A 20,717-nucleotide genomic window follows, 5' to 3' on the forward strand; every position below is an offset into this window, starting at 1 on the left:
CATGGTAGGGAGAACACGTCAATGGAAGGGGGGGGGGGGGGTCATAGGATGGCACAAGGGTTAAGGAAAACCTTAAAGCAAATGTTAAAAAAAATAGAATTCAACAGTAAGAATGATGTTTGAATCAAGCAACAGTCTGATTATGACGCAAACATAATTAAATGTGTTAATGACATTTATTATAGACTACAAACGTGTTCAAGTAATTAGCGTAGTAAAGAGAAAAGAAGAGGAGCAGACAGCTGAAAGTTGACCAATAGGAACATTTATTTCTGGAAAGAAGTTACAAATCGTTTCCAAAGTCTCTACTCAGATTATAACATCCATTAATCTGATTTTACTGACTTTTTCTGATGCAGGTATGAATTATTTCTCTTCTCTATTCTGGTCTCCTACAGACAGACTGAAGACTGGAGGACTAAAGGACGATGCGCTGTGACTGAACGTGCCTGACACCCGTTATGGTTCCAAGCTTCTTCAAAGAACGACATGAGGAAGAGGAGGCAGACAATGCAGCAGCAGACGTGGTGACATCATGAGAGTGAATGGGAACGGGTGGAGATGTTTGTACCCTGAAAAACTGACAACAGAACAGTTGAGTGGCTGAAAGGACAGAAGTTGGAGGTTTGTCATCTACATGGATATCAAGATTATGTCTACGAGAGTTTGACAGCAAGATCATTGATAAATACATCGTCTGAATATAACAGTCTTCAGTTTTTTTCTTGTGGGGATTTACAGATTGTAGTTATGTAGAATGAGATGATTTGTTCCACACTATCAAAACACAACATGCCTGATTCAAGAGGAAAAACCTTAAGACTTTTGTGGCCTTTCCAACCGTTCTCCTAAAAGCTCCTCTGAGAAGGAATGTGGATGAGCAGATTTATTCCAGTGTCACAAATCCTCTTAAATCAAAACAGCCGTGCATGAACGCTGTGCTGACAGCAGAGAAATGACACTGTGTTAAAATGAAGAAGAAGGCGTCCCGTCCTCATTTACACGAGCGTCTGCCGACAGAGAACAGCAACGTTACTGCAGGCTGTCAGAGACCAACTGCAGTTTGACCTCCAGCCTGGTGTTTCAGGCAGGACTCCAAAGAAAACCGGAGCTGACCGGAAATGAGCAAAAAGAACAGGATTCAGGATTCCCTTCTCCACAGTTTGAACTACTTGACCACTGGTACTGCATAGCTTGGCGAAAAGCAATACTTGAGAAAATAAATAACTTAAATAAGCAGCTAACAGACAGAACTGCATCAGTGGGTGCTCTAGCCCTTTTCACAGTTGCTTAAATAATAAAATAAAAAAAATACCGGTAATCAACACCAAACAGCCGCTGGGCTGCAGGAACGAGGCGTCTGAATGCTGAAATGTGCAATCCAACGGTTTACAGGGCCTGTCTGAACCCAACAGCCCCCATGATGCACAGACTGGATGCTGGAACTGAGGCTGAGGCTCTGCTCTGAGGTTTACTTTGAAATGAACCATCTGTTTAATGAAAGGTCTGACTTGATCTAAACGACTTTAACGGTTGTTCTGTTAATGTCTTCTGGAATGAGGTCAACCTTAAAGTAGACCCACAATTAATGAGGTCTTTCATTAGGAGACAAGTATGTATTTATGAAAGAGAAATTTATGTAGTTAAAGAAAAAATTGGAATTAAAAATCCCAACGAACTGCTTCCTGTTTGTTATGGGCGCTCACATCCTTTAGCTACAATATTTATGTTACAAATATCTATGAAATAACCTCATCTTGTGCTAAAATTACAACCAACTACCAAACAGTGCAGTTAGCTGCAGCTAGCTCTACTGTAGCATTAGCTTAGGAGCTGAATTGGTGCATAAGGTTAGACCGCAATAATGTGAAATGAAAGATGAGAATCCCATTTTGAAGATATTTCCATGTGAACAGTTAATTCAAAAGTAAACCTCAGTTAATGTGATGTTTCTATTGCTGCCAGCTCTTTTCATGTCATGCCTTCATATTCCTGATTTGCTGTATAAAACAGATGGTTAGTGTTTGGAAATGTGAGGTTCAGGTTCAAAGGTCAACGCTGTGCAGACAGAGCCTCCAGCTGCTGCTGTCGTTACATTCAGACACTGTCGATCCTCTTTGCTTCACAACTGTTTAGCTGCTGGGGGGGGGGTCATGTACACAAACAATTAGAAGAAATAAAGTGCAGGACAGAGTGACAAACACAGACACCTCTTCTTCTTCACCTGTGTGGTGTACCATCCTCCTCCTCCTCGTCTTCAGTGTAGTGTTCTGAACATGAACATGAACGGTTTGGAACGCACTGGAAGCAGACCCTCGGCGTCCCACCTCCTGCACTAAACGTCTGGAAACTCCAGCCTCTTCCAATTTTGGGGGATTCTCCACGTTTTTGGTTTTTTCAACCTCACACTTACAGCCACACTGTTTGATCCAGCTGTGGTGAAGACGGAGGCAGAGCTGAGCATCGGAACGCTCACGGCGTGAGCCGAGGTGAAGAACGGCAGGACTTCTGGAGCCAAACAGGCCGCTGAGAGGAGCTGCTGGTCTGTTTGGATTTCCTCAGGAAGCCTCTGGGGTTTCGCACTACCTGAACCCACAGAGAAGCAGCTCTCTGTGCAAGAAGGCCTCTCCGATGTCGGGGCAGACATACCGAGAACGGCAAAGACTTGGACCTAGTTATCCGTTGTGACTAAATATGGGGATTGGGTTGTACTTTCCAGAAATGTTCGCTGAGGTTTGGTGGAGGAGAAATGAGATGATTTCTAAGAGCTCCTCACAGGCTCTGTCATCTAGGATGCAGACACTTTTAATCTCAAATCAAACAGATTATTTGTCTATTGAGGATGTTAATCCGCTTTAGAGAAAAGCTCACCTAGATCAGTGATATTTACCTGTAAACCTGATATTGAGGCAGGACTGGAGTGTGAACTGTGTTAATGCTGCGGTTGGAATGACAGCTGTGACATCATCAGATGCTTTTGGATGTGAAGACGCAGAGCTGCTGTGAAGAGTGATGGGGGGGGTTGTCATCTGGCGGCACCTTTGACCTGAGGAGGCAGTCTGATGCCTGACGTGGAGTCCTGCTTCCAGTGCGTTTCTGCAGCAGCGTGCCCAGACAGCCGACACACAACATGTGGAGGGGGGGGGACAGGAAACAGAACCAGCAGAGGGATTCACCCCAAAAACCAACAAACCGGCTTCAGGGAGAATTCTGAAACGGGTCGAGCAGACGGTTAAAATGTGGCGGCCTGCAGCGCCGCGCTTTGCCCTCGTTCGGAAGAGCGGCGTTTTCTCACCTCTAAGTAAGTGCTGGTCTCTGGTTTGAAAGCGTCAGAAGTCCCCCCACCCCCCACCTGTGAACACCTGGTTCCTCGGTGGAGCAGCAGACCTCAGCTGCAGCGCCGCACGTGCTCCAGCACGTACTCTGGGAAGTGCAGGCTGCACACCTGCAGACCGTCCAGTTTGCAAGGCATCCTGGGATACTCGTCTTCCTTCCACTTGTTTTCGTCGGGGTCAAAGGTGAGGATGGAGTCACTGTAGTGGCCGTTGTAACACAAACCGCCAAGTACCATGATCTGTCGGTCCAAAACCGCCACCCCGTGGCCGCTACGCCCAATGGGCATGGAGGCCAGGATGGTCCACTCGTCGGTGTCGGGGTCGTACACCTCTGTGGACGGACACCCCTGCGACTCGAAAGACGCTCGCAGGATGACGCACACGCCTCCAAACACGTACAGCTTCCCGTTGTGGGAGATCATCTTGTGGAAGCACCGAGCGTAGTTCATTTTGGACTTGTTCTCCCAGCAGCTGGCGTGCGTGCCGGGCAGCAGCGGGCCGCGGCCGGAGCGCGTCCTGTGTGAATCTGAGCCGCCCGAGCTCCCTCCTCCGCCGCCGCCGCCCGCCTCCCGCCCGGGATCGAACACGCACACTTGCTTGGACGTGGAGGATGAGGTGATGCCGCCGGTGATGTACAGCTTCCCGCTCAGAACCGTCCCCTCGTGGCCGTACTTGTTGACAGGATAAGGATCCACGAACTCCCAGCGGTCCTCTGTGATGTCATATCGCTCGGTGGAGTAAAAGGTCTCGTCTCGGGTGCGTCCCGCCACCGCGTAGATGTACTTTCCAATGACGCCAACAGCAAACTCCGACCTGCAAGCGACGCACACACACCAGGTGGAGTCAGAGAGCGTCGCGGGGTCAAAGGGCGGCAGTTTCCTCGGCCCCTCACCTGGGCACGGACATGTCCGCCATGCGCTGCCACGAGTTCTGCCGCGGGTCGTAACGGTAAACTTTAGAGGAGGCGTGGAATTCCCCGTCGGGCCCCAGCTCCTCCCCGCCCAGCAGGAAGGCAAAGTTGTTGATGATGGCCAGACAGTCCGGTCTGAGCGGCACCTGAGGGCCCTCCAGCTCCCACCACACCTGCAACCAGAGTCAGTGAGGCGTTCAGGCGCCGCCGGTCAGAGCAGACGCATAACAACGACTAAATTCTGTTCCGTTACAGCTGAATGAATAGATTAAAGGAAGAGAAGTCAGGATTTAAAGGACTTTTAAACTAATCTAAATATAACAAATACAGATAGAATTACAAGAAGGATTGTTCTTGACCTTTGGCCGCTGCAGCAGCAGGATCTTGCTGTTGACCATGCTGTGGCCGATCATCCCCCTGAAGACCGTCGTCTGCGGCCGCACGGAGCGGATGCGGTTGGACTGCGTCTCCACCAGAGGCTGCTGGTTGACATCCTGGAAGTAGCTGAGGGCCTGATCCACCTCCTGCCTCAGCTGCCTGGAGTACCGGTAGAACTCAGACGTCTTCACCTGAGAGGAAAACATTAGAGAACATCAGAAGGGATGCATGGTGTTCTGCAGAGTGGGAGGCATTATGGGTAGCAGCGCCTTGTAATAAAGGGAAATATAGAGAGAAGCCACAGTGGGAGAGACAGACATGAGCTGGAGCTGCAATGCACTCATATAAATGAGGGCAGTCATTCAGAGGGGTGACATTCTGAGCTTCTTTTGGGTTTAAACTTCATGAAGGCGCCCCACAGAGAGGGGAAGCTCTGCTCTCTGAAACTGATGGTGGAGCTGAAACAGCTGCTCCTCTAAGCTGAAAACCACAGAGATCCACATCTGCTGCAGTCAAAACATAAACCACAAATCTGCAAACGTGTCAGCCACCACCTTCTCGAAGATGTTGGCGGGCGTCATGAGACAGAAGCGGATGGACTGCACGATGGTGTCCGTGTGCCTCCAGCGCCGCCGGTCGTGTCTCAGCCAGGCCTGGACGGCTTCGTACAGCTCGATCTCGGGGAAACGGCTCAGGGCGTCGCTGTTCAGGTACGCCTGTTCAGACAGAAACACGAGAGATGCATTATGGTTCTGACCTTACTGCAACGACTGCTGGCTGCTTAACCTACGTTTAGTTTGACCTAAATTAGTTCAAATGATCAAGTCTGTTCTCAAAAAGACACACAAACAAAAATCACACTGCTGAGTCCGAGGATTTCATCAGAATTCAGCCTAAATCGGATGTTTTGGTTTCCTCTCTGTACTGACAGTTCCTATCTGGCACGCTTAACGCCTGTGTGGTGAGCTAGAAAGGCTGCCGTGGTGCAGAGAGCGGGCAGTCGACCTCTGGTAGGAAGACTGCAGGTTCGATTCCTGCCTTGCCTGAACCCCCCCTTGCCTCTGGTGGAAGGTTGGCCACAGTGTTCGGCAGCGGAGCCGCCATCGGTGTGTGAAACGGGACTGTGACTGTAAAGCGCTTTGGACCTTCGGGGGAGGTAGAAAAGCGCTGAACAAGTAAACGCCATTTACCATTTAACGCCTGTGTGGTGAGGCAGAAACGGATCATTTTAGCGTTTGATCCTGGACCCAAACAAAGAAGCAGAACATGGAAACACGATGCAAAAACTCAGGGCGTCCTCAGAGAGGAGCGGCATTTCCAGATTACACCCAGATCCTGTTGCTGGAGAAGCTTCTTGTTTCAGGACCAGTTTAGGTTTAAAGATGAGATGGAATCGAGCTCTTCTCCTCATCGTTTGACTGAATCATTTTGTTGCCTGACCTGACCTGCTGTCAGCGTTCGGCGGCCTCATGCACGCGCTGAGCGTCTGTCTGTGGCAAACCTGCAGTCTCTCGAGGCTGAGGTAGGACAGGAAGTCGGCTCGGCTCATGAGAGGCACAAAGTTGTCAAGCAGGAAGTTGTCGAGCTGCTCCTGGACGCCCTCCACGCCCACGCTGAAGTCCTCCAGGAGCCGCATGACCTCAGCACAGTTCTCCAGGCAGATCTTCGCCAGCAGGAAGGAGCAGCAGAACTCCACCGCCTCGGTCAGCTGGACGTACATGGCCGCCTGCCGGGTCAGAACAGGTGTATCCCGTCAGCTCTGGTAAAGCTACAGCTTTCTGTGTCGTGGCGGGGATCCAGTTACCTGCAGGATCTCCTGCACGGTGGGCATGCTGAGCTCCAGCGAGCCGTAGTACATGAAGCGCAGGATGTGGCCGAAGCCGGCGGCCGTCAGCCCCTTCATGTGGATCTTGTCCTGGTCCCTCTCCCTCATGTCTGCAGTGAACATGACCCGGAAGTAGTCACTCTGAGTCGCCAGGAGCGCCTTGTGGGCCTGAAGGAGAAGAATCAACACATCAAGTCCTCTGGACCGTTCACTGGCTGAAGCCCAGCAGCAGCAGCAGCAGCAGCAGCAGCAGCGGCAGCGATGCACACATACACAGTGAACTCGGGAACACAAGGAGTTCATTAGCAATTCACCTCTGAGTTGTGGGCGAGACTGTTGGCATGGAGCAACCCCGCCCCTCTTCCCTCCGTGCATAATCCCGCTATCTTAAAGCTCCTCACAACCCCAAGCTAACATTAGCGGTACAACAAAAATTGTTAGCAATATCGTAGCTGTCCATCCGTCCAGTTCTGATCCAGATTCCAGTTCAGACCATGGAAACAAAGACGTTCGTGGATCTGTTTGTCTGACAGTGGATGATCAGAATGGAGCGGAGCAGGAAGACTGTAGCCTTCCCAGTGCAGCTTCTACATCACAAATACGATTGTTTCCAAACAGCATTCGTTCCTCTACTCCTGACTTACAACCATTTAAATAAATAAATACTCAGAAATGTAACTTTAAGCTTGTTTTTCTTCATCTACATCCTCCATCATGAGGAAAAAGCCACAAAAACATGTTAAAAACACCAAAAACATCTATCTTTTCCAGTGAGTGGGTCTTTAAGGGCCACTTTCCTGCTTTACTTCCAACAGCCCTGCTGGGGAAACCCCTCTAAGAAACACACCTGATGCAGGTGAACAGCAGCAGCAGAGGCAGGGATAACAGCACAACTGAATGCAGCTGTGCAGCTCAGCGGTTTGGGTTGGTCCGCCCCAAAACGCCTCTGCTTTGACCTCAGACGAGGCCTCTGAAGAAACCACACGAGGAGTTCAGGAGCGCGTCTCCAAACCCCCCCCCCCCCCCCCCCCCCCCCCCCGTAAAAGTCCCCTCCACGGGTTCACTAAACGGTTCCTCACCTGGAAGTGGTGCTCCTCTATCAGCAGCGTGACGTCCAGCAGCAGGCGCTCCTCGTAGAGCGCCCGGAAGCCCGACGACACGCTGCCGTCGTGCACCTGGGACAGGTACACCTCCACATCCGCCCCCGACATCACACACCTGTGGGAGAAGGCGGAGTGAGAGGGGGACCGTGTTCCGGCTGCTCCAGCCCCCGCCCCAAACACCCCCCATGACCATCACGCCCACCCTCACTGCTTTGATGGACACACACACACACACACACACACACACACACACACAGCACACTCACCTCTGATTGGCCACGGGCATGTCAGAGGGGGTTGTCCGAGCCAATCAGAGGACAGTGCCCCTTTGTGTCCAGACGATGTTAACAAAGTCCCTTTTCTGAGCGTCAATCACCTGAACAACAAAGCCAACACAACCACCACGTTAAAGCAGAGCTGCTGCTGCCCGGAGCTCCACGCCATCCACGCCGCAGCCGCCATGAGTCCACAGCGAGGAAACACATCAGCAGCGCAGAGGTCAGCTGACTCAGCTCAGGAAGAGCATGGGGTCAGGCTTGACCTCAGCGTGATGCTAACGGCCTCCTCTCTGGACTCAGGTTTTTACAGAGACTGAGGTCGTTCCAGGAGGAAAATGAATCGTTTGATAAGGATTCAGATTCAGTCACATGTCAGACGGTTTCTGTTAAAAGTCACGACATCAGCCAGTGTCTGAGCAGATTAACAGACAGGCACGTCTTTGGGCAGCACGGGGCTTTAGACTGCTTCACTGTGTTTGCAATGACAGCCTTTGAAACTCATGTTCCTACTATAACTAGGAAATCAGAGAACATCATCTAGACATTTAATCTTAGCCGTTTCTCACTTCATATATTTTTATTTTCAAAAACTAAAGGACATTTAAACAATGATTATCAGTGAAGAGAACAGCTATGGTTCAGTTTTCTGATGCAGCAAACTCTTGTTTTAAGCAAACCTGTTGAGGTTCAAACATTTGAAAGCTTTATTAGTCTAAATTATAGACAGCATCTGCAGCAAACGTCATATTTGTACCACAAGAAACAGGAACGCTTGAAGATGTGACTTTGTATAAACTACAGGCATGAAAGCATGAAATGTCATGAGTGTCTGTGGAGCTGAAACATGGAGTGAGGCGGGGAGGGGAGGGGGTCGTACCTTTTGGAGCCCGAGCGAGCGATCACAGGCTGTGACAGCTGAGCACTAAGGGGTCGCTCGCATTTCCTGTGTTTGTGTTTCCCTGGTTCTACCAGAACACACAGGAGACAAAGGTTCAGAGGATGATGGGTTCAAAGACCAGGAGCTTCCCCACAAACACCCCAGAACTGAAACCGATTCCTCTTTTTTTCAGTCCCCACCACTCAGACACGATCCAAAGGAACCGTCTGGTTCTGCTGCAGGTACACGTCATGTTAGAGGGAGTTCTGTCACAGGATCTGCTCCTTCCAAATGAGGTCCGGTTGGCCTGAAGAACAGAACCCTGTGACCTACAGGACCGACCATCTTCTTTACAGTCGCTCAACGTTGGGTACAGGAAAACCTGCAATCTGTCACCTACATATGTCGTTATTTAAATACAATCCCATTGAAATGATGGATTAAACGTGACTGAAACATCTGACGTTATTCCTTTTTTAAATGTTTTTCTGTGTTTTCTAAAACACATCTGTTGTCATTTGGTTTTAAAGGAATAAAGTTAATTTAATTCACAGGTAAATAATTGTATAATAGTGGGAAAAAACCTGAGCAAAACAAACGTTTGATTGTTGAAAACTAATCCCAGGAACGATGACAACCATCACTTCAGAACATTATGAGTAAAACAGCTCGAGGCTACTTTCAGAGATGCACAAAAAGAAGAGGGTCCGTTTGATTTATAGTGACGTATCAGTTCTCTCGTTTGTTGCAATAACTCCGGAGATATTATTATGGTCTGGCGTGTTGGGGGGTCTCAAAGGGCCCAAACCTGGAGGTGTGTGCGGGACTCAGCACCCGGATTTTCTCCGAGTCACGACAGAAAAACAACAGCAGGTGTACGGCGGCGCTCCTGCAGGTGATGGCCGTGAACGCGTCACAGAATCACAGCTGCCCCGTGACAAATCATGGTGCGTTTGAGTGCTTTCGTCCGTCACGTAAACAAGGTTCTGCCCGCAGGAGTCCGGAGTGAGAGCTGCTGCTCCCGAATCAAAGGGGCTCCAGGCGGCTCCGGGGGCCGGAGGGCAGCGCTCCGTCACGGGCAGGAAACCCCATCAACGGTCCGCGGCTCTCCGCCCGCCGCTCCGGATCCACGTTCACGGCTGTCGGCGCTGGTCAACAGAGGAACGGCTTAGCTTAGTGGCTAAATCCAAACAGCTCACCTCGGCGGTGCGAATCCCCACAACCCCTCTTCGACCAGCCAGCTCTGGCGCCTTCGGACATGAAGTTGCGAGTTCGTTTCCGTGTTCAAGAAAACGGGCGGCAGTGGCTCACCGCCGTAGCTGTGTTGGAGCCCATGCGCGGACGCGGAGAGCCCCGACAAGGAGGCGAATCACACGGCCAAAGAGCCACCGCGGTGGCCGGACTACACGGACGCCATCTTCTGCAGTGGCGTCATTTCCCTTCTGGGCGGAACTGAAGGGCGTAGTGCAGTCCGCCGAAGATCGTCTATTGACGAACATGTATCACTACAGGTGAAGAAAAACACGAACCTGGTTTCTGGTTTATACCACACAGATGTTTGTAGATTGAAGCAGTTTAAAAAACAAGAAATATAAAATAAATACAACAATTAAATGTAAATATTACAACGTAATGTAGCTTTCTGTGGTAAATATCAAAACCCGATTTAAACCACCATGGATAAAAGGTTTCACTGTTATAGTAACTACAAAGTTACACACCCTTAACAAAAGGAACCTGTTTAACTGTACTACAAGTATCCTCAGTCTACACTTAAAAAGGCAGTATATTTGAAGTTTACTTTTGATATACTATTGTAAACTTAAAGACACACTCTGATGAAAATGGTGTTAAAAAATTAAGCTCGGTTTTGTATTTCTCAGTACTTCTGTATTCAAATCACTGTGAATCGAGAGCAGACAAAAAAATGTTGTGAAAAACATTGTATTTGTGATGTTGAAGCTACGCTGGGCAGGCTAGCGTCTCCCTGCTCTGCTTCATTCTGATTCCTCCACTGTCTGTAAATCCATGTGGGTCTTTGTTTTCCTCGTCTGAGCTGAAATTTGGATCCAAATTCTACAGTTGGATCCTCTGATATTGATCACCATTTTTGTTGCACCGCTAATGTGAATGTCAAAGTGTTCCCAGTGGTTTTTTAATTATGTTGATGCAGTTTTTTAGTCACAATCAAAAAACCTGTGTCTTTTTCTAGATCATAGTTTCTGCAGAGTGGAAGGAGTTCATTAGAAATTCAAGTCTGTGGCAGGAATTTTAATTTATTTATTTTTTTATTGAACAATTGCAACATACAGAACAAAAAAATGCAACATTTATGCTTCTATAATGTACATTACAATTCTGAATACAGAATAAACGTGTTACATCCTTAGGAAGATTTTAATTATCAGTAACAGTCAAACAAAAGGGAATAAAAATTAAATATAAAGAAAGAAAAAAGAAATAAACATAGGGAAAAAAGAGAAAATGCTAGAGTAAACTTATGTCAGTATTCCAAAAGATTTACAAATGTTAATTATTTTTGAGCTTTTGTATTTTTTGAATCTAAAATTAACTTGCTGCAGTTCTAGTTTGAACACAAAGAAATCAGTTTTTTTATTGTAAAATTAGCTTTTGTGAACATGAAATTTAGCCATAAATAAAAACATGTCTATACAAAAGAAAGCATCACGGTCTTTGAGATCAAAACTATGGAAACCAAATAGTACGTTTTTATAGTAAAGTTGTATATCAGCAAAAATAGAGTCGGTGATAAATTTGTGAATGTTTTTCCAAAATTTTTGTGTGAATTCACAAGACCAGAATAAATGAGAGCAGGTTTCAGGTTGTTTCTGACAGAAAGTACAGATGTGGACTACAAATTAGAAGAACGACTACAGATCGTCACTTTGTTACGTCATCTTCAAAGGACGCACCTCGACTACTCATTCACGAACCCGATCATTCACACGCTTTTACTTAGGTAATATGTTAACCTAAACAGGAACCTTTAAACGATGAATAGATCTACAAAAAATGTGGACAGCGATAACTTGATTAAAAAAACTTGTGAAAAGGACCAGAACAGATAAATTGCATCATCTGTTCAGGAAGGACCCCAACGTAGCCACTCGGATAAAACACGCGGGTTCAAACTAAAGTTATTTATAAACTGAAATACATCCATCACCCAGATCGTGTTCTCCTATTCTGAGATTTAACTCTGGTCCCAGTAAAAGATAAAAGCTACAGAGAATGAAAATATAATCTAATTGAACTGAGGCGATTGTTTTCTGCCTTGTTCAGGCATTCGCCAGAGCCTACTATCTCGTTCCTCTTTCATCCAAGATGGCGGGTGATGAAAGCGGTTCGACGCTCGGGCAGCCTCACCTGGCTAAACAGGACCTCAACACTTTGGTGAGTGTCCCCTTGTCACCCCTGCAGTGTGTCGGTTGTGTGTCGGAGCCCGCTGGCTGGTTATTTTACAGGAACGGAGCTCAGAAAGACAAACACGACCGCGAAGCAACGTCGGAGCTGCCATGCCTGCCAACACCCGGCACATGACGGAGGCAGCACGGCCGGGCGGAAAGCACATGCCCCCCTTCTGTTCCTTTCACATTCACTCCAGTCGTTCGAATTCCATTGATTCTTCACTATTGGATAATAAGTGCTTTTGTTGTAACCTTCGTGTGGGATTTGAGTGACAGTCCCGTTCATGACATGAGCCGTCCGGCCCGGGTCCGGTTCCCTCTGTCCCGTTTCCACAGGTTCAGATAGTCGAGATACTTCCAGGTTTATTTGTTTGACCATCTGTGCTTTTACAGGACTAAATCACTTTGTCCAAAGGTCCCACACTTAAGAAAACCAACAAAGTTGAACCCGCTTTATAACCAAACCAAAGGAAAATGTCTGTCAATGGCATTAATGTTTATTGAATCGTCATGATGGTGAGACATCACTATGGTCAAAACAGGTGGGAGGAGGAAGCTCCGGCAGGAGCAGTCAGGAGTGTGATGGAAAGGAAACCCCAGTCTGGACCAAGAGGAGAATCAATCAGATCAAAGTTGGATCAATCCGAAAACTCAGCATCTACATCAACAAGTCGCTCAGAATCCTCAAGATGGAGATCTTTGAAATCTGCAGGATTAGAATTTCACCTCTGAGTTGTGGGAGAAACTGTTGAGAGTAAGTCTGCCCCCCCTTCCCCTGCCTTTTGTTGAGAGCTCTCTGTTAACATGCTCTCCTGCAGCCCTTTCCACCCCCTAACCTAACATGATCTGGGCAACAAAAATCCAGAAGACCCAGCTGCAGACATGAATGTCCAGAACCAGAAATCCTCCTCTGGAACCGGAAGTCCCCCCACATCGCACAGAAAAACTTTATTTTAACTGGTGACCCTAACAGTTGCGCTTTTTTCCCATTTTTAGCTTTCATAAGAGTTTTTTTTCCTATTTTTTCTGAATCCTTTTGGGTTAGGATGAGGTTAAGTTGTATAATTTCTGGGTGGTTATGTCTGGCGCCATCGTGTCTGCAGTCAGGCCCCTCTCACAAATGGCGAGCAACACTACAGCGATCCATTTTTGACTCAGATTCCAGTTCAGACGATACAAACTTCTTCCAGCTACGTTTTTGCGTCTGCTCCTGATTCACAACAGTTTAAATTAATACTCTGAAACTCAACTCTCATCTTAATTGTCTTTATTCATGTCCTCCATCATCAGAAAGATGCCTCAAGAAGATGTTAAAAACACTGTTTTCATTGGAGTGGATGTTAAATCACTCTGAGAGACCCACTGCTTCCCAGACGCACTTGGACCGCCTCCTCTTCCGGATCGCTTGTGCAGGATTCTGCAGCACCTTTCGAATGTTGAGAAGTCACAGTCCCGTCAGTCAAACACCCGGCTGTGGGAAATGAGTTTCCTACAGGTCACCGGTCCGCTGTGGCAGCGGTGAGCGGCAGTCACAGCTGCATTTAGGAACCGTTTAGCGGTTGAACCCTCTGTGTCAAACAGGGAAGCATTCAGCCACATTTTAAAATCCTTAGTTTGATCCAACTGTGGATTTGAATCCACAACCTCCCAGTCTCAGGGAACGCTACACCACCAGGCCACTGAGCTGCTCTACCTAAGACTGACCCAGAAGAAGGTTCCATTGAAGAAGACGTCCTGCCTGAACGCTCTGATGCATCTGACCTCTAACTGCAGAACTGGTCCTGCGACATCACACCTCACGGCCGCTTGGGAGACTCCAGCGGAGGAAGCAAACGGGCTTCTTCCAGAACCCACTGCCCTTTGCCTATGGTCATAGTTCGGAGCTGATGACATCATCACACGTGCAGCTCTGTGAGGATCATGTTCTTAGTGCTGGTACCAGTTCAGCCCGATCACTGCATAACAAACTCCAGATGATCGGTTGAACTGCAGAGCCAGACCAGGTGATGAGCTGCACAGGTGTGCCACAATTCTCTTACAGTTCCTTTTGCCCTGTGCACATCAGACGCCCAGCAAACATCATCTGATAACGAATATGAAGAAGATAAAAGGAGAAGATGAACATGTACTGGGTAGATCAAAGGACCGAACAACAACAGAGTTCAGAATCACCCAAACGTAAGGCTTTAGAGGTCCACAGACTGTGGTTCCAAACTCCCAACGAGGGGAAAATCTCACTGAAAGAATCCAGTTTTTGCGTATAATCAGAATGTGAAGCAGAGAAACTGGTGTTAATGTTTGCTAGAGTGAATCATCAAAATCAGGTTGTTCCTAAAGCTCTGCTCCCAACTGTCCGTTAAACCCGTCTAAATTGTTCCTTCAGCAGAAGTGACTGGCGTTCACTGCCCGACTCTGCTGCAGTTCCGTTTAAATTCTGCTGCTGAAACAGTTCAGTCAGGACGCCTGCAGTTTGCTGCTGGGATTAGAACCAGCACCTCTGAGTCTGATGCCACGGCTGTCGGCTGGAATGAAGTGGAATACTTCCTCCAGGTCTCAAACTACTCACCCCTCCCATGTGATGGAGTAATGGTTTATTATGTGTGTATTCCTTTACCCCACCCCCACCCCCCAGCATGTGGAGCGGTGGGTAAACACATAGGCAGGACTTTGACTCAGACAGTTGCTGGTTTCAGTTGCTTCTGATGTTAGAGTTGAGGTTTTTCTCTGCATTCTTGTCCTGATCCTCTTTGTTCAGCTCCAGGACCAAACCGGGTCGTCTGTCTGCGGACAGAACTCCTGTGTTTGTGTTGTTTTTTGTCGCTGTGCGCTCAGCCTCTCACGGTTTGTTCTCTTGACAGAATGTGTCCACCCTGACGCCCCTCTCTCCAGAGATCATCAGCAGACAGGCCACCATCAACATCGGTAACCAAGTGACCCGTTTTGGGGCCTTTGTGGGGGAAAAAATCAAAACCCAGACGGTTCTGAGTCCACTGTTGTTGTCTCCACCTCAGGCACCATTGGTCATGTGGCCCATGGAAAGTCCACGGTGGTGAAAGCCATTTCTGGAGTTCACACCGTCCGCTTCAAGAACGAGCTGGAGAGGAACATCACCATCAAGTTAGGATATGCCAACGCGAAGGTGAGAGCAGGGCTGAGTTCTGATCCGGAGAAACGCACACTGATGTAGACAGCCCCCAAACGAAACATCCCAACCATGAAACCCAAGTTCTACTGGAGGAAGTGGAGCAGAACAGACTGATGAGCAGTAGGGTTGTGTATTGGTCAGAGTCTGGAGAAGCGATACGTATCCCGATTCTGTACCAGAACACATTTTCTGTCTTTTTTTAAGAGCATGACTTAGAAAAAACCTCTACCTGAATATTTATATGCCTTACATAGTAGTAACATTGTCAAATTGAGTTTATTTAATGATGTTAAGCACTGTATCTCATATAGAAGTTGCTTTTACCCAGGCAAATTCATAGTGCTTCAAACATGAAGGGGGAAAAACACAGAAATAGTAAAGTGATGATGATGAGGCAGCCTGACAGGATGAAGGAGACGCTATAATGTTGCAAAGATGCTTTGTTTACATCACAGTCTGCTCTGCACTGATGCAGCTACGCTTTCTCACACGCGGAAGTAAACTAGTAACGCTCATCGCCACAATGTCGGCTTTTTTTCAGAGCGTTGTACACATCCCTCTGATCAATCAAGTCGCTAACTAGAATCTATTGCTTGGAGGTTCTGCAGAACTTTGGCCCGCTTTGCCAATAGCATTTTGGTTGATGCTGAGTGCATTAGCCGCTGTGCAGCTGCTGTTCTTATCTGAGCCTCTAAAAAGCACCACAATCCACGTTTTTATATGTTACTGGCAGCAACATGACATAGAGTTTTGGTCCGGTACCATCCTAAATAAAAATTTAGTAGTTCATGTCTCATAACAATAAAAAAGCTGCCTCTAGCTGAGCTCTTCCTGTTCTGTGTGGTGTGGAGCTGCTCTGAGAGGCTCTGTGTTCTCTGCTGCCAACTAGTGGTTGGAGATTGAAGCTGAAAACAAGAGGCAGACGCTGAAGGACGGTCAGAAATAATTAAAGAAATATCGTCCTGACAGCATTTTAAATCCATAAAAGTATCGCCAAATGAACCATATCGCCAAAACGATTTTTCCCAACACCCCTACTTTGCCGTGATGGATTTAGCCAGCTGGGGGGGCTGTGCTGTGTTCAGTAATCTCTGCTTCAGAACCTCTGATGGCCCGGTGTTCACTATATGTATGGAAGCTGGACAGACTCTCCTTCCCACTCCAGAGTCCAGAACCCCATCCTCACCCCCCACCCCCTGTTCTCTGTTGCAGGTCTACAAGCTGGACGACCCCAGCTGTCCCAGACCGGAGTGCTATCGGTCATGTGGCAGCAGCACTCCGGATGAGTTTCCCACAGACATCCCAGGAACCAAAGGACACTTCAAGCTGGTCAGGTGAGGCAGCAAAGACCCGTTGGAGACTAGAAAAGACATTCCACTCGAAACCACGTGACCTCAGGAAGGCTCAGCCTACCTTTCAGAGCCCGTTGTGTTCATTCTCCCACACATGATCTCTGTGAACCCTGACTGGATGATGCACTCAAAGCTTCCTCCCCCTCCTGCAGGCACGTGTCATTCGTGGACTGTCCCGGTCACGACATTTTGATGGCGACCATGTTGAACGGCGCCGCGGTCATGGACGCAGCTCTGCTGCTGATCGGTAAGAGTCATGGAGTTTCCGCTCCTCGCCGTAATGCGTCTGGATTCAGCAGGATGACCGTGCTGGTTTACGGTCTGAACGTCCAGCACTTCATTAAAGAGGTGTTGGTCTAAAAACCCAAACCGCTAAACATGAGCACCTTTAAGCCCACAAAGACATTTACTACATTTACTGTCTATAAGTAACATTTGAGCAGAATGTCAATATTGGATGATAAAGTCCCTCTGGCTGCTCTTAATGCCACACGTCAATGACTGACAGCCTAACACTCTGCCTGTTCCTGTCATGGTGTGCGTTCACTGTAACTATGGAAACGCTCCTGAGTGTCATAGTTGTATCTTCTTTAGACTTTGTTTTTTTTTTTTAAATGTTTCAGTAAAATAGTTTGGAGCTTTTGATTTCCCATGATGCAGCTGATATTTCTCAAACGGTCTCTGAACAAACATCAGAATACCGTCAATAAATGGGTTTTGTTCGAATCAGAATTTTATTGTTGTCAAAAAAGAAGTGTTTTATTCTCTGTGGTACTTCATTTTTAATTTTTTAAAACCTTTTTGCAGTCAAACTGTTTGTTTTATTTCTTTGGTGCTGTGCTGAGCTGTGTTTGTGTCTGTCCAGCGGGGAACGAGTCGTGTCCTCAGCCTCAGACGTCGGAGCATCTGGCTGCCATAGAGATCATGAAGCTGAAGCATATCCTGATCCTGCAGAACAAGATCGACCTGGTGAAGGAGAGCCAGGCTAAGGAGCAGCACGAGCAGATCCTGGCCTTCGTGCAGGGTGAGCCGCTGAGGCGGTTGTGCGCTGCTGCCGCTGCAGAGCGTTCTCACTGAGGACTGGGTTTGTTCTGCAGGCACAGTAGCTGAGGGCGCCCCCATCATTCCCATCTCAGCCCAGCTCAAGTACAACATCGAGGTGGTCTGTGAGTACATCGTGAAGAAGATCCCAGTTCCCGTCAGAGACTTCATCTCCGAGCCCAGACTCATCGGTCAGAGCACAACGCCGGTTGACTTTTGCTACTTCATGTCCTGGCGTTTGTGTGAGCGTGTTTTCTCTTCTTCTGGCAGTCATCAGATCTTTTGACGTGAACAAGCCCGGCTGCGAGGTGGACGATCTGAAAGGAGGCGTGGCCGGAGGAAGCATCCTGAAGGGAGTCCTGAAGGTGAGGCTCAGTCATCCTCATCAGCTGCTTCTGTCGGCTCAGAACCTCTGACCCGGTTTCCTGTTGGAGCTGCAGGTCGGCCAGGAGATCGAGGTGCGGCCGGGAATCGTCTCCAAAGACCAGGAAGGAAAGCTGATGTGCAAACCCATCTTCTCCAAGATCGTGTCTCTGTTCGCTGAACACAACGACCTGCAGTACGCCGCGCCCGGAGGCCTGATAGGTGAGGTGTTTGCTGCGCCGCCAGGGCCAGCGTGTCCAGCAGAGTTCACCTTTTACATTCTTCCAGAGAGTGAAGGTCGGCGTGACGGTCCTAAAAGCCTGCGCTGACCTCACTGACCTTTTCCAGAGACGTTAGCCCTGACGGGTGTACCTGTGTGCAGGTGTGGGCACAAAGATCGACCCGACGCTGTGCCGGGCTGACCGCATGGTCGGCCAGGTTCTGGGGGCTGTTGGCGCGCTGCCTGAGATCTTCACGGAGCTGGAGATCTCCTACTTCCTGCTCAGAAGGCTGCTGGGAGTGCGCACAGAAGGGGACAAGAAAGCAGCCAAGGTGAGCAGTGCATCCTGGGAAAAAGTTTGTTTTACAGCAAGTCTCAACGGCAGCAGGCCTCTTGTTAACCGGCTGCCCGTCTGTCCTGCAGGTCCAGAAACTGTCCAAAAACGAGGTTCTGATGGTGAACATCGGCTCGCTGTCAACAGGTGGGCGTGTCAGCGCCGTCAAGGCCGATCTGGCCAAGATCGTCCTCACCAACCCCGTGTGCACGGAGGTGGGGGAGAAGATCGCTCTGAGTCGGCGTGTGGAGAAACACTGGCGGTACGAGGAAGTCTAGGAAACATTTTTCAAAGTTCTCTCCTTTAATCTGAAGACGACGTTCAATATGTCCGTTTTCCGCTTTTGTATATTTTTGTGATCAATCTGCTTTTGTTGTCCCTAGTCTGATTGGTTGGGGGCAGATCAGAAGGGGCGTGACCATCACACCCACAGTGGACGACGACTGAGAAGAGCTCCCAGCCGAGCCACTCATCTAGTGTTTATTTTGTTTTTATTTGGCCTCACGGAGGAAGAGGACGAGGAAGAGAACCAGCAGGAACACCTGGGGAGGAGGCTCCTCTGTTTCTCTGCTCCTCCTGTCTGTTCAGCTGCAGCAGAGGAGCGCAGGAGCAGAGGAGCAGCTTTGGACTTGGAGAACAATCCTGCAGCCTGCAGGAGTCCATCAGTGCAGAGGAAACCCTGTGCTGCAGCAGATGTCAGCTCAATAAAGGAAATTTCCAAACATCTTTGCTCTTTCTCCAGCATTTGTTGTTGCAGCTCCAGAAATGCAAAACAGTTTATTGGAAGAAAGATTGAAACTCATCTGGGAACCAATAATAATTTAGTTTTATGTTTTTAAAGAGACAATAAGATGTTTAAAATGAACCACAGAAAACTCCAGAATTCTCAACGTTGATTTAAATGATGGATTCATTTGTTTCTCTGATTTTAAAGGTTTAGGAGTTTTATGTTTTTTTTGGTGATGCTGGAATTTATCAACATGAATCCACAGAACAGATGTTAGAAGTTGGGTTAAGAAGATATTTACAGAAAAATATTTTTATTCATTTAAATATCTTAGAGTTGAGGCAAGTTCTTTAAAAAAAGTGCTCACATGGAAAAAAGGTTATGGAAAAACCTTTTTCTAGAGAATCTAAATGTAAAATTGCTGGAAAAATTGGTACAAATTTAGTGTGAAAAACATCTCAGTTAATAAAAAAATTAAACCAGTTTTGCAGAGGATAAATACAGATGATTATGAAATGACATCTGGATGGATTTTCTTTACGTTCAAGTTTGCTGCTGTTTATCACCATTTTGATTGAAAAAAAACTACCATGTATGAACAGAAATGATAAAGACGATAGAATATGATCCATACATTGTTCAGACTTTGGATCTCCATGGTAACAAGGCTTTTTTAAAACTCCACCCACATTACAGTGGAGGAAGCTATAGATGTGATTTTGTTCATATCCAGTTATTGAGGATTCCACATCAGTCAGCACTTATGAAAACTCACAATAAAGGCGACGTTGACCTCCAGACATTATTTTGTTTTTGGCAAGTTGAGGCACAAAATAAGACAAAAATGCTATATTAGTATACGCCATTTATTATTTCATTAGGCATAAAAAAAAATCAGTGAAATTAGATTGAGAAGATAGTTAGTAAAAAGTAGTCTATTAAAGTGTAATACTAGTACTAGTGCTAAAATTTAGGCAGTTTACTTTTTATAGACTGTCTATATATTGTAAACTTAGAATGTTCCAGTTTAGTCTGATTAAATATTCATTCACTAGGCCTACATGGTCTAGTGTACACTCACTTCATTAGATCCTCCTTGCTGGCACCGGGTTGGACCCCCTTTTGCCTTCAGAACTGCCTTAATCCTTGGTGGCATAGATCCAACAAGGTTCTGGAAACATTCCTCAGAGAGTTTGGTCCATGTTGACATGACAGCATCACACAGTTGCTGCAGATTTGTGCGCTGCACATCCATGATGCTGATCTCCCGTTTCACCACATCCCAAAGGTTCTCTAAAGGGAAAGGGACGGAAGTGGTCAGCAACAATACTCAGGTAGACTGTGTGGTTGGAACCATGCTCAACTGGTACTAAGGGGTCCATAGTGAGCCTAGAAAATATC

General features: G+C 47.5%; 2 protein-coding genes across 9 annotated transcripts; one reads left to right on the forward strand and one right to left on the reverse strand.

The window, feature by feature from the left end:
• Positions 1 to 243: 243 nt before the first annotated feature.
• On the reverse strand, positions 244 to 10,133 carry klhl15 (kelch-like family member 15). Of its 7 annotated transcripts, none has more exons than XR_013652380.1 (11): positions 9,906 to 10,047; positions 8,707 to 8,794; positions 7,818 to 7,927; positions 7,528 to 7,666; positions 6,428 to 6,616; positions 6,125 to 6,349; positions 5,178 to 5,339; positions 4,605 to 4,814; positions 4,228 to 4,418; positions 3,296 to 4,148; positions 244 to 3,210 (listed from the first exon to the last, which is right to left on the reverse strand). XR_013652380.1 is itself a non-coding variant. In XM_078938850.1 (11 exons), the coding sequence occupies exons 4-11, from the start codon at positions 7,835 to 7,837 to the stop codon at positions 3,389 to 3,391; spliced, it is 1,896 nt and encodes a 631-aa protein (XP_078794976.1). In that variant the 5' UTR covers positions 7,838 to 7,927; positions 8,707 to 8,794; positions 8,907 to 9,013; positions 9,906 to 10,044; the 3' UTR covers positions 244 to 3,388. The 7 variants fall into 7 exon arrangements, 5 of the variants coding, with proteins under 5 accessions (XP_078794976.1, XP_023805977.1, XP_023805976.1 ...); XM_078938850.1 differs by adding an exon at positions 8,907 to 9,013 and having other exon boundaries at positions 244 to 4,148; positions 9,906 to 10,044; XR_013652379.1 differs by lacking the exon at positions 7,818 to 7,927.
• Positions 10,083 to 19,315, forward strand: eif2s3 (eukaryotic translation initiation factor 2, subunit 3 gamma). Of its 2 annotated transcripts, none has more exons than XM_078938852.1 (13): positions 10,083 to 10,217; positions 12,010 to 12,120; positions 14,993 to 15,056; positions 15,146 to 15,273; positions 16,492 to 16,613; positions 16,784 to 16,878; positions 17,497 to 17,655; positions 17,729 to 17,863; positions 17,943 to 18,037; positions 18,113 to 18,257; positions 18,418 to 18,587; positions 18,679 to 18,851; positions 18,973 to 19,315. In XM_078938852.1, exons 2-13 carry the CDS (start codon positions 12,052 to 12,054, stop codon positions 19,034 to 19,036), a joined length of 1,419 nt encoding a protein of 472 aa, XP_078794978.1. In that variant the 5' UTR covers positions 10,083 to 10,217; positions 12,010 to 12,051; the 3' UTR covers positions 19,037 to 19,315. The 2 variants fall into 2 exon arrangements, with proteins under 2 accessions (XP_078794978.1, XP_011486898.1); XM_011488596.4 differs by lacking the exon at positions 10,083 to 10,217 and adding an exon at positions 11,615 to 11,686.
• Positions 19,316 to 20,717: the final 1,402 nt, after the last annotated feature.

The sequence above is a fragment of the Oryzias latipes genome, chromosome 20 (genome assembly GCF_053564925.1).
Source record: "Oryzias latipes strain Hd-rR chromosome 20, Olatipes_Hd-rR_3.1".
Lineage (NCBI taxonomy): Eukaryota > Metazoa > Chordata > Actinopteri > Beloniformes > Adrianichthyidae > Oryzias > Oryzias latipes.